The sequence below is a fragment of the Dromiciops gliroides genome, chromosome 4 (genome assembly GCF_019393635.1).
Source record: "Dromiciops gliroides isolate mDroGli1 chromosome 4, mDroGli1.pri, whole genome shotgun sequence".
NCBI classification, from domain to species: Eukaryota; Metazoa; Chordata; class Mammalia; order Microbiotheria; family Microbiotheriidae; genus Dromiciops; species Dromiciops gliroides.
In genome coordinates this window covers 155823367-155838981 of record NC_057864.1, presented here as the reverse complement: position 1 = coordinate 155838981, position 15615 = coordinate 155823367, and the positions used below count along the sequence as shown (strand labels likewise).

Here is a 15615-nt window from a genome sequence, read left to right as displayed (position 1 = left end):
TGGAAGGACTTAGGCCAAATCGTTCAGTATAGTAAGAACTTCCAATGGTAACACAGATTCCGATGAAGGTACTAGGGATACCAGTGACAGAGGGAAAATAAAAGACTATTTACAGTGCTCATTGGGATAACAATTTGGAGAAATGTCCACAAAGAAGAGATCAAGGGGATACTGCATGAAGACTTGAGGTGGGAGCAATGAGATGGAGGGATATCTGGAAGGACTTGGGACTCCTTCAGTGAGGCCATAGCGATTGGGGATTATGGAAGGGTCCTTAAAGGATGGCAGGTAGGAGTGATTGGAGATAATTTCAGTTGGGAGATACTTGGAACTGATACAGCAATAATTGAATGAGAGAACATCCCAACTCATTGGGCCCCAGAAATTATATTTGAGACAGGCCCTTAGAGTTTATTTTATAGAATATGAGATGAGGGCAATCATCAGGACCTTTCTGCCTTTGAGATAGCAAGACCAATGCCTCAAGGATGATTTGCTTATTTCATAGATGTCCCAAGTTTCCTCTGAGCTATACTCTATTTTTTTTCAGGCTTGAGTAAGGGAATGAGGAAAGTGGACATTAGGCAAGAGGAAAGGTGAAGGCATAAAGTGCTCATAGATGGCTGAAGACTGGAAGGAAGGGCTGGGAGATAAAGGAGATTTGTTAGGGAATAAATAAGGGAGAAGAGGTGGTACTTCCATTGAAATGATTCCTGAGAAATCATTGTATTCAATAATCAACTGGGTAGATATAGGAAAACTAAAGAACAAGTCAATCTTGACTTTATGTCACTCTTGGAACCTTCTATATTTCAGAAAATTTTGTGTCCTCTTATTTTAGTTCCACCTCTAAATTTCAGGCAAATTTCCTCATTATCTTATTTGACAACTCAATTTCCTCTCACCTCCTCCCTCCTCCCAAGCCATTTACATAATTGTAGTTACCTTCCTTTTCAGGTTCAGGATTCTACATCCCTCTCTCAATTACCTCGTCCTTGCTTGCCTGGACCTTCTGACCCTAATGCCATCTTCTTCAGGCAGCCTCCTTAAGTTGATATGAATGGAGAAAGCTTTACCATAAACTCTTTTCTGAAAAGAATTATTGCACTATTTCTACCTATTCCTGGCCTTTGTAACTTCAGAACCTAGGAAAATTGTTACTTAAGACCCCTTGTACAAAAAAAAATAAAAAAGGAAAACCAATGAGAATGACAGAGCCAATCTGTAAGTCAGTAAAACATTTATTAAAAATGTACTATGTGTCAAGCATCAAATATTCTACTAAGGACTGGGGAAACAAAAAAAGGCAAAAATACTTTCTGTCCTTAGACTGTTCATATTCTAATGAATACACTCATATCTAAATATCTTTAGATATATATGAGCGTGTTTGTGTGTGTGTGTGACAGATGGATGGTGGCCATAGGGGGAGACACTTGAGGCTAAAAAGACTAATTACAAGATTATTACAATATTCCAGGTGAAAAAATAAGGGTTTGAACTACTGGGGTGATTATAACATGATTTTCTTCCCCTCTGGTAGAATGTGAAAAAAGGTTTGGGAAACAGTTTCTGGGTAATTTAATCATTTTATTAATAAATCCAGCATGTTATTAAAAAAGGATGGTCATTTGGCCATCTCTCTTAGACTAAAGGCAATTATGCCTGCAGGCTCACAGTTTATTTAGGCTTGCAATTGTAGGGGATGTCACCTGATCCTCATTTTACCCCAGGAAAGAGAAAATATCTCTATACCAGACCACTCCCAGCTATATCAGACCACTCCCAGGTTTGGGCTATAGAGACAAAAAGATCTTTCTCCACCTATGTTTAAGTAGAACACAGTGGACTTCCTCACCTTAGATTAAATTTATTGGAAGATTAGGTGGACTCTGACCAAGATCTGGGGGAGTGAATTCAATCTCATTATCATTAATGTCTTTTAGACTGAAGGAGAAGGGAAGAGCTCTGAATCTCTCCCTAAATTATTGGTTATGAATAATAATTTCTCACACTAGAAATCCTTGTTCTCCTTGGATCCTACTTTCCTGTGTCATTCTGGGGACAACTCTGCTACAATTTCCAGTATGAACAGCCTGAGCAGCAATGAGGTAAGTCCAGGGTCCCTGGAAAGATCCTAGAGGCATTTGCTGCATCAGACTGTCTGTCTTTAAGTCAGTCCCTTAGCCACCAGTCCAGTAGTGGCACAAATTTCATCCTCCCTGGACATGTAATTTAGGTTGGCTTTGCTGTCTCAAAACAACTCTGGTCCCTTGTTGTGAGGTGGAATAGAAAAAGCAAAGGACGTTCTGTCAGAATTTAGATAAGTCACTTACTATCTTTGGGCCGTAATTTCATTATCTGTAAAATAGTGTTCACAGAATTTTAGAGTTTGAAGAAGTTTCAGTTACAACCTAGTCCAATTCATATCTAACAATAAATAATAATATATTACTCAGAATTGTTGTGAGTATCAAATAAGATGATAGATTTGAAAGTGTTTCCAAACTGCAAAGTGCTATCCAAATATAAGATATTATTATGATTCAGTATTTGGTCTTAAATGTGTGTGCATGTGCATGGATACGCATATTTTAACCACTTATCTATTTTATATTTTAAATATATAACACACACATATATATTCTTGAAAATAAAGGTCTTTTTTATGTAAATCTGTATACACAGTCTCCCTTTCATATACACACATGCACACACACACATCACTTCCTTTCTCTATTTTCAAATAGTTTGCATTCTTGTTGAAAAGGCAGGACAGGTCATTCATGCAAAACACTTGATAGCACATTTATGGAGTATTAGAACAAGAAGAAAAGGCATTGGATTCCCCTCCTCCTATTCCATCTGGATTAGTGTCGTTAGCCTTGGGAGCAGACATCAAGGTAAGGGATCATAAAATTTAGAGCTGATAGTAGTCTTAAAGATCATCTTCTCTGACTTTCTTATTTTACTAATGCAGAAAACAAGGCCTGGAGACATCAAGTACCTTGTTGGATGTGTTCAACAAAAATGTAGCAGATCTGGGATTTTACCATAGGTTCAAACTACCTAATGTTCATTCATTCATCCAAATTATAGGGTTTTGGGCCAGACATTGTACTAGGCATCAAGGATGCAATAATAATGAAAATACAAATCCCTACCCTTAAAAAACTTACTGACTATTTGGTTGGTTGAGAAGTGGACACAAATACATATATTTTGTACATGATACCATGTGCTAAGTTCCATGAATGATGAAAAAAATAACGTGAAAAATTTCAGAGTAGGAAGAAATCACTTCAAACTGAAGAGTTAGGGCAAGATTTATTAGAAGAAGGGACATTTGAACTAGGTCTGGAAGAATGGTTTACATTTTTATAGATGGAAATTAAAGAGGTAACTATTAAAGGAAGAGGGAATTGGAATGAGTCACAGAATGGAGATTGAAAGGCAACAGGTTAAGAAGGGTAATACAGTAAGTGCCTAAGGTCTATAAACTTGAGAGAATTTATTCCATGGGTCAAGCTGTAGCATATTCAAATAAAGATGAAGAGAATAGTGAGAAGTTTGGAAATTTATACTAGATTATTTAGTATGTGCTTGTAGACTTGAATTGGAAGAATACATGATAAATATCTTTGAGGGCTTGAAGGATGATCATGTGAAAGATGGGTTACACTTTTTGTCCATGGTCCCAGAGAAAAGAATCAGGAACACTGGATAAAAGTAGCAGGAAAGTCAACTTTGACTTAATGTGAGGAAAAAATTTTGATAATTAGAATTATCTAATACTGGAATGTGCTGCCTTGGAACATGGCATATTCAATTTAACTGGAGGTCTTCAAGCCAAGACTCATTGATCTCTTGTTAGTGATATTGTAGATTAATTTATTATTAAAATGTAAGTTGGATTTAATAAGCTTAATAATCCTTCCCCACTTTGATATTCAGTTACTTTATTCATTGAACTGAAGGAACTTGTATTTCCAGCATAAGTGATATTACCCTTATGTTATAATTGAGGGCAAGTAATGGGTACAGGACATTAAACAATGGGCTTGGAGTCAGGAATATCACAATTCTAATTTGGCTTCACTTACTAGCTGCATGACCCTGAGCAAGTCACAACCTTTATTTGCCTCAGTTCCTTATCTGTAAAATGGGGACACATTAAAGAAGGAAATGGAAAACCACTCTGGTATCTTTGCCAAGAAAACCACATGGACAAATTCTAGGGGCCACATAGAGTTGGACATGACTGAATGACTGAACAAAACAACAACAGTTTTATAGATGTAGGAACTAGATGTGTATTGCCCTCCAGCCTATTTTCTTTTATTTATCTTTCTCTCTCTTTTTATCTTGCCCTTCTTCAAAAGTCTGTTTTGCTTCTAACATCTGCTTCCCTTAATCTGTCTAACACATTTTGTTCAAATAAACTAATAATGAAAAGCCAAGGGGCAGTTAGGTGTGCAGTGGATAGAGCACCGGCCATGGAGTCAGGAGGACCTGAGGACAAATCTGGCCTCAGACACTTAACACTTACTAGCTGTGTGACCCTGGGCAATTCACTTAACCCCAATTGCCTCACCAAAAAACAAGGCAAGAGGTTAATTGGCAATAAACAAATGATAATTAGAGATAGAAATGAGGAAGTATTCATGAAGTCACATTACTTGAGACTGCTTACAAAGAAGAAGAAGAAGAAGAAGAAGAAGAAGAAGAAGAAGAAGAAGAAGAAGAAAAGAACCTTTATCCTTACCTCAAGATGCTGAAAATCTACAAGTGAGGAAATTATTGAAACACCAGACAATCTGAAATAAGGTAGACTGTTAGAAGTCTCAGGGGGGCAGTTAGGTGTCTCAGCAGATAAAGCACTCATCCTGGATTCAAGAGGACCTCAGTTCAAATCCAACCTTGGTCACTTGACACTTACTAGCTATGTGACCCTGGGAAAGTTAACTTAACCCTCATTGCCCTGCAAAAAAAAAAAAGTCTCAGCAAAAGTACATAGCAGTATTCTAGGAAAGTCTAAGGGAGAATATTTATAGGTAATTAGATTAGGTAAATCTTGGTGGAGTAAATGGCACCTTAGCTATCAATATTCATGGAAATGAAGAATTTCAAAAGACGATGAGGGAGAACATTCTAGGTACAAGGGGCAGTCATCTGTGTGAATTTATTGAATTGTGGGAAAACCTATTAAAATGGAAAGCAGCCAACAGTCTAGTAAAAACCAAAATGGCAGAGTCAACTGAAGTACTATTAGAAGCTGGAAAGGTACATGGGAGCCAGATGATGGAGGAGCTTAAAGGTGAACCTGAAAAGATTGTATTTTATACCATTGTTAATGAGGATCCATGGAAATTTCTACTGCATGGGAGTAATTATCACAATTAAGCATTATTTGTATTATTTGAAGGATAGAGGACAGAACCAATTTCTAAAATGCTTGGCAAAAAGTCCAATTAAGCAAAGTGATGCTGAGAATACTTAAGGATGAAACTAGAAAGATAACAGAGAAGAAAGATGGGAAATTGCTACAAATACACAAATATGTAAGACTTATATACAAACACACTTATATTATGTGATAAATTATTATCGATATATAATTATATATAATATATAACAATATATTCATATAACATATGTAAACATATGGTATTATATATGTATGTATTAAAAAACAGATTCTAACATCATAGTACCAGATTGCTTATAGAGGAATTAGAAATGGCATTGAAGAGATCAAAGATGGGAAAAACAACCAGAGTTGATTAATCATACAGTTAAGAAAATCTTTGGGAGAAGTGACACAATTTTGATGGTGTTGGGGATTGATTCTTATCTAAAGGAGGAAAAGGAAGGTGGTAAAGGTATGGGGGGAAAACCTTTGATATTTGCTATTGCAAAATTTTTGATATATAAAATTACTTTCTATTTCTTTGTCTTTTTGCCACTGTCTCTGTAACATACACATGTGCACATTTTAGGAAAATAATATAAAGACAAATCAATAGCATCCTTGATGGTGGTATTAGAAGGTTAAGAGGCAAACTTTTGTAAGCAAAATTTGAGAGTTGACCATATCTTATGTGAAAATTATAAAAACACTTGTCTTCTCAGAATAAAAAAAAGAAATCTCTTGACCCATGTCCTAGATTCTTCTCTCCATTTCAATTTACACACTTATGAGGTTTAGCCACTAATTCTTATTAATGGTTATGTAATTTATTAAGAATCTTATTAAGTGATAAAATAATGTAAACTAACAATTAAACAAGATAAAGAAGGCAGTGACAGGGCTCCCAGCCATCACTTTTCTTTGTAAAATCCAAGGAAAGAAGCACTACTGCTCCATCCATGCTATGGGTTACTAGTGTCCATAATTACTAGCCTGGCCACCAGGCCAGATCCAGTCTACTGCTTTACCATTCATCTATCTCAGTGCTTCTTAAACATTTTCCACTCATGACCCTTTTTCATCTGAAAAATTTGCAACCCCAAGCTATATAGGTATATAAAATAAGTGTACATGCCATCTGCCATTCTCTGTGCTATCCAATCCTTATGAATTGGAAGGCCTGCAAATTGCTAGCAGCTACTTGTGGGGTGAGTGGCTGTTTGATATCAGTGACTGGCACAACCTTGGTCTTCATTCTCCCCTTCTGTAACTCTAACAGTATCTATATCTATATCTATATCTATATCTATATCTATATCTATATCTATATCTATATCTATATCTATATCTATATCTATATCTATATCTATATCTATATCTATATCTATATCTATATCTATATCTATATCTATATCTATATCTATATCTATATCTATATACATAGATATAGATATAGATATATAAACACACATATATACACGCATATATATATATATACATATATATGTGTTTGTGTTTGTGTGTGTGTGTGTATATATATATATATATATATATATATTGTTGCCAAAGTTTTTACAACCCTCCACATTCAGTTATGCTACCCTATAAGGGGTCATGACCCACAGTTTAAGAAGCTTTGATCTATCTGACTTCACTCCTTTTACTCTCAGGTTCACATTCTCACCTTTGAGTATTGTGAGTGAGATTTTCCCCACCACTTAGATATAAGTGATTTTACTGTGATAATAATCAGTATGATATGAGATAGATGGTGATTCAATATGTTTAATTATTCTCTAGATATGTAAATTGTTCCTCTCTGTGCATATTTCAATCTTGTCCTTCTATGCACCATAACCAATGTTCTTTGATTCTATTTCAACTGTTCAGTATGGCTTTTGTACCAGCTTTGTTGTTATGTCCCTTGTTCCATTGAGGTAAAAAACAAGGCTAAAAATAGTATCTTGTAAGTTGAAGAAACCAATCAACAATGAGACATAAATCAGTGTTCCAATGTTTGTAAAATTGTTAAGCTGCGTCCCATTACTGGGGAGCTGGCAAGATGCCATCCATGATGGGACACCCCTAAAGCTCATGTTTATGTTTTTTTTGTTTGTTTTTGTGGGGCAATGAGGGTTAAGTGACTTGCCCAGGGTCACACAGCTAGTAAGTGTCAAGTGTCTGAGGCCAAATTTGAACTCAGATCCCCCTGAATCCAGGGCCAGTGCTTTATCCACTGTGCCACCTCACTGCCCCTCATGTTTATGTTTAAATGTATTATTTTCCTGTATCATCAGCAATATGCTCTAAAAGAGTTGGTCCTAAAGAGTTAGGGTGTATTGCTTTCTAGTTTTTTAGATTGGTATAAATACCATCTCCTGGTACTGCTCAGAGTCTTCAGGTCCTAGACCTGAGACTGGCTTTATTGTGAGACAGGTACCCTCTCTCATTAAACTTATTTTCTATGGCTTGGAGACTTCGCTGTTTCTTGTTCTTCATTGGACTTAGAAGTTTTCACAACAGTATCTCAATGTTCCCTCAGCCTTGATGCTTGTTTTGTCCCAAATCTTTGAGGAATCTTTTTCTTCAGGCAACTGGGCCCCTCAAACCAACTGCATTCTTGTGAATACTTATAAAAAGTCTCAGAAACACATTTCTACCTCCATTATGTTTTCATCTCTACTTAGAACTTTTCCCTTATATAAATGCTGACATCTTCCTCTCTACAGCCTCTGTATATTGCTACTAGCCCTTGGTTCAAGCAAAACCACTCTAATCCCTCTATTACACTGAAGCTCTCCATATACTTAAAGATACCTGTTTCCCCCCCCCCCATTTTCTCTTTTTTAAGTTACAGCATCCAAGCTAGTCAATTGATAGTCATTTTACTATAGTGCCTTCAGTATTATGGTTCCCATCTTCCTTTTTCACATTCCTTTTAATGACCAGAGTAATTTCTGTTGTAGTCTTTGTAGCTACTCTCCCTTGCTTAATTGCTTATTGAATGTATGATAGGGACAATTTTCTAGACAATTAAATATAAATATCTCTCAATTCCCTCAGTCCACAGAACTAAGCATCTTTTCTTTCCTCACTCCTTTTTGCAGATCATTCCTCAGGAACAGCTTTCTCCAGAGAACCTTACCATGGTCACTGAATTCCTTTTGCTGGGATTTTCCAACCTCCAGGAACTGCAACTTGTGCTTTTTGCCGTCTTCTTCTGCCTCTACATAATCATCCTGTGTGGGAACATCACCATTGTTACAGTCATCCTCCTTGATCGCAATCTCCACACCCCTATGTATTTCTTCCTAGGTGTCCTCTCTGTCTCTGAGACCTGTTATACCTTTGTCATTTTGCCAAAGATGCTTCTCAACCTGCTCTCTGTGCTCAGGGTCATTTCCTTCACCAACTGTGCTATCCAAATGTTCTTCTTTCTTTCCTTTGCTATCAACAACTGCTTATTGTTGGGTGTAATGGGTTATGATCGCTATGCTGCCATCTGCCATCCTCTGAACTATCCAATCCTCATGAATTGGAAGGTCTGCAGATTGCTAGCAGCTATTTGTGGGGTGAGTGGATGTTTGATCTCAATGGTTGGCACAACCTTGGTCTTCATTCTCCCCTTCTGTAACTCTAACAAGATCAATCACTACTTCTGTGACATTTCACCTGTTATTCACCTTGCCTGTGGTGACACCTATGTCAATGAGATGATCATATTCATCTGTGGTGTCTTGGTGCTTGTGGTCCCCTTGATCTTTGTCTGTTTCTCCTATGGCTTCATTGTCAGCACCATCTTGAGAATTCCATCCACTGAAGGGAAGCAAAAGGCCTTCTCTACCTGTGCCTCTCACCTCACAGTAGTTATAGTGCACTATGGATGTGCTTCCTTTGTCTACCTGAGACCCTCATCCAAGGTCACATCTGACAAAGATCAGTTGGTAACAGTGATTTACACTGTTATCACCCCTTTGCTGAATCCCATGGTTTATAGCCTCAGGAACAGGGATGTGCAGATGGCCATCCAGAAAGTGATCAGTAAAGGAAAGTTTTCCCATAAAATCCTATAACTTCAACATTTTAGAAATGCTGGCATAGAATTACATGGATTTATACTTGGATATATGGTTGATGTAGCCATTAGCCATCAGTTTAGTGCTATTCTCAGAGCAAATGCATTTTGATTTTTTCTGACCCACATGTATATTCAATATATACATTTCAGGCCACCAGTAAAGCCTTATTTGAGGATAAAATACAGTGTATCATGAGGCAACATGGCACAGAAGATAGTGTTGGTTTAGGAGTCAAGAAGACTTGGTTTTAAATTACACTTCTTACTTTTACTATGTAACCCTGGCCAATTAATTTAACTTCTATGAGTTTCATTTCTTCATTTGTAATATGGAGGCAATAATACAATACAATAGGTATTATTACTCCTATTTCACAGTGTTGTTTTGAGGTACATATGAAATAATATGTGTAAAACACTTTGGATATTCTGAAAGAGGGTGCTGAGGGTGGTTGGAGTCTAGTCTGAGTGCTCAAGAATTCCAGGGCATGGAGAGTGGTTTTGCCAGCCAACATCAGTAGGAGAGCAAAGAATGTGGGAGAGTTATTTATGTTTGTCCTTCATTCTCAAAGAGGACTGTGACACCAGGGTGATGTCACAACTTGTGAAGAATTGGATTTAAGTAAGGGAGGGATGTGCAAGGTCACCAACCATACTCTTTCCTCCAGAGCCATCTGTATCCAGTGGTAAGATATATATCAGGATGACTGGAGATGGCTCCAGATGTTTAAAACAACTGGGGTTAGGTGACTTGCCCAGAGTCATGCAGCTAGTAAGTGTCAGGGGCATAACCCACTGCCACTGTTGAATTTTCTTGGATCATTTTCCCATATACGCACACTGTTCTTGAGTGTTTATAGGCATAACTTTGGTATATATGCATCCTAAACAGCATATATCATCTCCAGGGAAGCAATGATTCAATTCAACAGTTCAACAAAAATATATTAAGCACTTTATGACATATCACAAGTTTGGTCTAAGGAAAAATGTATAAAGTAATCAGGTTATATACTGCACTCAAATGGATTTGGGATCTCATCAATTTGGTAGCGTCCTTTAATGTTACAGATCGAAACTCATCCATGCCTGTCCATCCTATTTGACTTTTGTCAATTTCTTCCCCCAATTTTGCCAGATGGAAACTATCAAATGTGCTGGAAACCTTTTTTGATTTATTTTGACATATGCTCCTGATACAAATGATAAAAAATCACAACAGTGCCTGACTTCAAGAAGCTTACATTTTATTGATTCAAAGTCTTAACTATTTGTGTCCACAGAGTAGCATGCCAGAAGGTGAATGCCCTGAGAGATTACTAGGTAATATAAAGAAAGAGAGACAAGGGAATGGAAGAAAGTGACTTTAGTGATACCTATTAAGAAGCTAATACAATGATCCAGGTCAAAAGTTATCAGGGCTTGAATTAGGGTGTAAGTTGTAAGAGTGGAGATGAGAGAAATGTTGTGGAGGTGAGACTTTTTTTAAAATGGCATTTGATATTGGTATCTATTGGTATATATATTGAGGAAGAGGTTTTAAGGTCTGAAACCAGGGTGATTAGAAAGAAGGTGGCAGCATCAAGGGGAATGGAGGTTAGAAGAAGGATGATTTTTGAAGAATGGGGATAGTAAAGTGCTCTTTATAAATCTAATGAGTTTGAAATACTTAGAGCATATCAGTTAGAGATAACAAGAAGATTCTTGGTAATGTGAGACTAGAATTCAAGGGAGAGATTAAGGCTGGATATATTTATTTGGGAATCATATGCATAGAATCATCCCCTAATTGAATCTATAAGAGTGGTTGAGAGATTGTACAAGAATTTTTATACACTGTTTTATATATATATATGTATATATATATTACATATATGTGATGTATAATAAAAACTAAAACAATAATAATAAAATACTTCTATTTGTATCTCTTCCTGAACTTACATTACTTTCACTGAGAAACTTTTAAGCATGCTTCACTGATACTATTTTTTACATCTATCACTACCTACCCACTACACCCTTCAAGTAGAATACTTTCCTTATTACAAAGATGTATGAGCAAGCAAAACAAATCAATAGACTAGCTATGTTATGTTATATATTTCTTCTTGTTTTTGCTCTTGTTCATATTCAGCTGCTGATGCTCTCCTGCTTCACTATTGTATTGGTTTTATAATTATTTTGGTTTTCAATTATTTTTATTCTCTTCTTTTACTTTGAATGTCTACATTTTTTGTTTATTGGGGATTATTAACCTATACATTTTCTAGGTTCTATTTTTCCATTATCTGTTTGGTTTGCTAATCATTTCCTTTTTATTGTTGTTGTTGATATAAATGTTCATATATATAAATTTTCTCTTAAAAATTGCTTTGGCTTAACTCCTGAAACATTGGCATGTTGTCGCATAATCATGATTTTATTTTGTATTTTGTTGCAATGATTGTTATTTTTGAAAATAATATACTTTATTCATTTTAACATTCATTTTTAAAAAGAGTTCCAAATTTTCTCCCTTCCACTTCTCCCTCATCCATTGAGAAGGCAAGCAATATGATATCAATTATACATGTGAAGTCATGCAAAATATATTTATATATTAACCATGCTGCAAAAAGGAAGAAAAATAAAGTGAAAAAAGAATTCTTCAATTTGCATACAGAGTTCATAAGTTCTCTCTCTGGGTGTAGTTAGTATTTTTCATTATAAGTCCTTTGGAATTGTCCTGGATCATTGTATTGACTAGAATAGCTAAGTCCTTCACAGTTGATCATCATTACAATATTGTTGTTACTGTGCATAGTGTTCTCCTGGTTCTTCTCACTTCACTGTACATTAGTTCACATAAGACTGCTAAGGTTTTTCAAAAGTAACCTGCTCACAATTTCTTATAACATAATAGAATTCTATCACAATCATATATCACAACTTGTTCGGCCCTTTCCCAATTGATGGGTATCTCCTCAATTTCATATTCTCTGCCTCCACAAAGAGAACTGTTATAGATATTTCTATACACATAGATCCTGTTCTTTTTTTCATTGATCCCTTTGGGATATAGACTTAGTAGATCTTTTGCTGGGTCAAAGGATATGCGAAGTTTTATGGCCCTTTGAGTACACTTCCAAATTGTTCTCCAGAATTCACAGCTCCAGCAATAGTATATTAGAGTGTCTTTTTTCCCACATTCCCTTCAGTATTTATCATTTTACTTTTCTGTAATGTTAAAAAATCTGATGGGTGTGAGATGGTACCTCAGAGTTCTTTTAATTTGCATTTTGGTTATCAGTAGTAATTTAGAGCATTTTTATAAGACTTTAGATAGCTTGGACTTATTCTTCTGAAAACGGCCTGTTTATGTCCTTTGACCTTTTACCAATTGGAGAATGGCTCTTTTTTTCTGATAAAAGTTTTTTATTTTTTCCAGTTACACGTAAAAACAGTTCACAACATTTGTTTATACAAGTTTTCCAATTTCAGATTTTTCTCCCTCCCTCCCCTCCCTCCCCTCTCCCCTAGACAGCATATATATATATATACATATATATATATATATATATATATACACACACACACATAACATTAAACATATTTCTGCATTAGTCGTGTTTTAAGAGAAGAATCAGAGCAATGAGGAAAAACCTCAAAATAGAGAAACAATAGCACCAAAACCAAAAGAAGTAGTATGGTTCAATCAGCATCTGTACCCCACAGTTCTTTTTTTTTCTGGATTTGGATTTTGCTTCTTACTTCCTCTTCCCCCAATTTGTTCTTCCTTCCATTGCCTCTCGCCCCACCCCCTTATCTCCTTCCCTTCCCACTTTCCCACAGGGCAAGATATAATACTATCACCTGGTGAGTGTGTAAATTATTGTCTCTTTGAGCCAATTCTGATGAGAGTTAGGCTCACTCTCTCCCCCACTCCTTCCCTATCTTCCTCTCTACTCCATAAGCTTTTTCTTATATCTTTTATTTGAACTTCTTTTCCCCAATCTGCCTCTGCCTTTCCCTTTCTTCCAGTGAATTCTTCTTACCCCTTAACTTTATTTTGGAGATGTCATCATGGGACACCTAGGTGACACAGTGAACAAAGCATCAGTCCTGGTCCCAGGAAGTGCCAAGCCCACATCCGTCCCCAGACATAAGCCACCCCACCCTTCCTGCTCCACAAAAACCAAGGAAAAACAAAACAAAAATAAATTCTTTACAGATATCATCCCTTCATATTCAGTTCATACATGTGCCCTCTAGGTATATTCCTTTCCACTGCCTTAATACTGAGAAAGATCTTATGAGTTAGGACCATTATCTTCCCATGTATAAATGTAAACAGTTTACTCCTTTAATATCCCTCGTAATTTCTTTTTATTTATCTTTTTTTGCTTCTCTAGGTTCTTGTTTTTAAAAGTCAAATATTCTATTCAGTTCAGGTCTTTTTATCACAAATGCCTGAAAATCCTCTTTTTCATTGAAGTCCCATTTTTGCCCTGAAAGATTATACTGTTTTGCTGGGTATGTGATTCTTGGCTGTTGGCCAAGTTCCTTTGCCCTCTGAAAAATTATATCCCATGCCCTCTGATCTTTTAATGTAGAAGCTGCTAAATCTTGTGTTATCCTGATGGCAGCTCCACAGTACTTTAACTCCTTTTTTCTAGCTGATTGAAATATTTTCTCTGTGACCTGGAAGCAATGGAATTTGGCTATGATATTCCTGGAGGTTTTTCTTTTGGGATCTCTTTCTGGAGGTGATCGGTGGATTCTTTCCATTTTTATTTTACCTTCTGCTTCTGGCATATAAGGGCAATTTTTCCTGACAATCTCTTGGAGCATGGTGTCTAAGCTCTTATTTTGGTCATTATTTTCAGGTAGTCCAATGATTTTCAAATTATTTCTCCTGGATCTGTTTTCCATGTCAGCTGTTTTTCCAAGGAGATATTTCATATCACCTATTTTTTTTTTTTTTACTCATTTGGATTTGCTTTACTGTTTCTTGGTTTCTCATAATGTCACTAGCTTCCATTTGTTCAATCCTAATTCTTAGGCAATTATATTCTTCATAGAGCTTTTCTATTTCCTTTCCCATATGGCTTTTCAAACTGTTGACTTTTTTCTCCTGACTTTCCTGCATTGCTTTCATTTCTCATTCCATTCTTTCCTTCATCTCTCTAAATCTTCCTTCTAGCTCTCCTACTTTCTCTTCAAAGTCCCTCTTGAGTGCTTCCACGGCCTGAGACCAATTCATATTTTTCTTGGAAGCTTTGAATATTGGAGCTTTGACTTTGTTATTATCTTCTTCTTTTGAGGGTGTATTGTGGTATAACTTTCCCCCAAAGAAATTTTTAATGGTCTGCTGCTTTCTCTGCCTACTCATCTTGGCCATCTATTTCTTGGCTTTTGACTCCTTCTTAAAGTGTAGCAATGCTTCCAGGACACACTGTTTGATCTACAGCATGGTCCATGGGGTAATTGGGCTTCTTCTCAGCCTGCTGGACCTGTGAGTAACCATGGTTGCTTTCTCTTTGACCCGGAAACAGAAATCTGATTGAACCCTGATTCTCTTTGGTCAGAAGCTTGGCGTGCCTGTGCCCCTCCCTCACTGGGCCACCATCACTTGATTCATCCCACTGGCTTAGAACCAGGGTGCTTTGCCAACTCCTACAGAGACTGCCTCCACTTCACCCTGGCCTACTGCCAAAACCCCTCACCAGTCTGCATTTGGAGCCTCAGAAGAATCCGTTGGTGCTGAAGGTTCTGGGGCATGTTGGAAGCATTGTCTGTTCTTGGCTGTGGTCCAGACCTTGTGCTGAGCTATTCAGTCCAATCAGCAGGTGATTGAAATTGCCCTCTTATGCTGCAAAACAGTCCCACTCTTTTCTTATATGCATTAAGCTGCTCTGTTTTTGTTTTTGTTTGTTTGTTTTTTTATGGCATTATTTGGGAGTGTGTGGACCATTTATCTGGAGCTTATAGGAGTCACAGCCTCTCCTCCCCCATATTGGCTCTGTCCCCCCTCCCAATGATTTGTTTTTCATACTTATTATTTTATATATTATTACATATTCTTCTAGAAGGGCAAACTTTGGCAGAACCACGAGAATATGGTGTAGGCTTTGCTGTGAAAAAC

At 36.7% G+C, this 15615-nt stretch overlaps 1 protein-coding gene across 1 annotated transcript; it reads left to right on the top strand.

Moving 5' to 3' along the window:
- The first annotated feature begins 262 nt into the window (after positions 1-262).
- Positions 263-9483, top strand: LOC122754731 (olfactory receptor 10R2-like). Its single transcript, XM_044003202.1, is given in 4 exon segments — positions 263-288; positions 2019-2071; positions 2074-2111; positions 8518-9483. Coding segments are annotated over 4 exon segments (1083 nt in total).
- The last annotated feature ends 6132 nt before the right edge of the window (positions 9484-15615 follow it).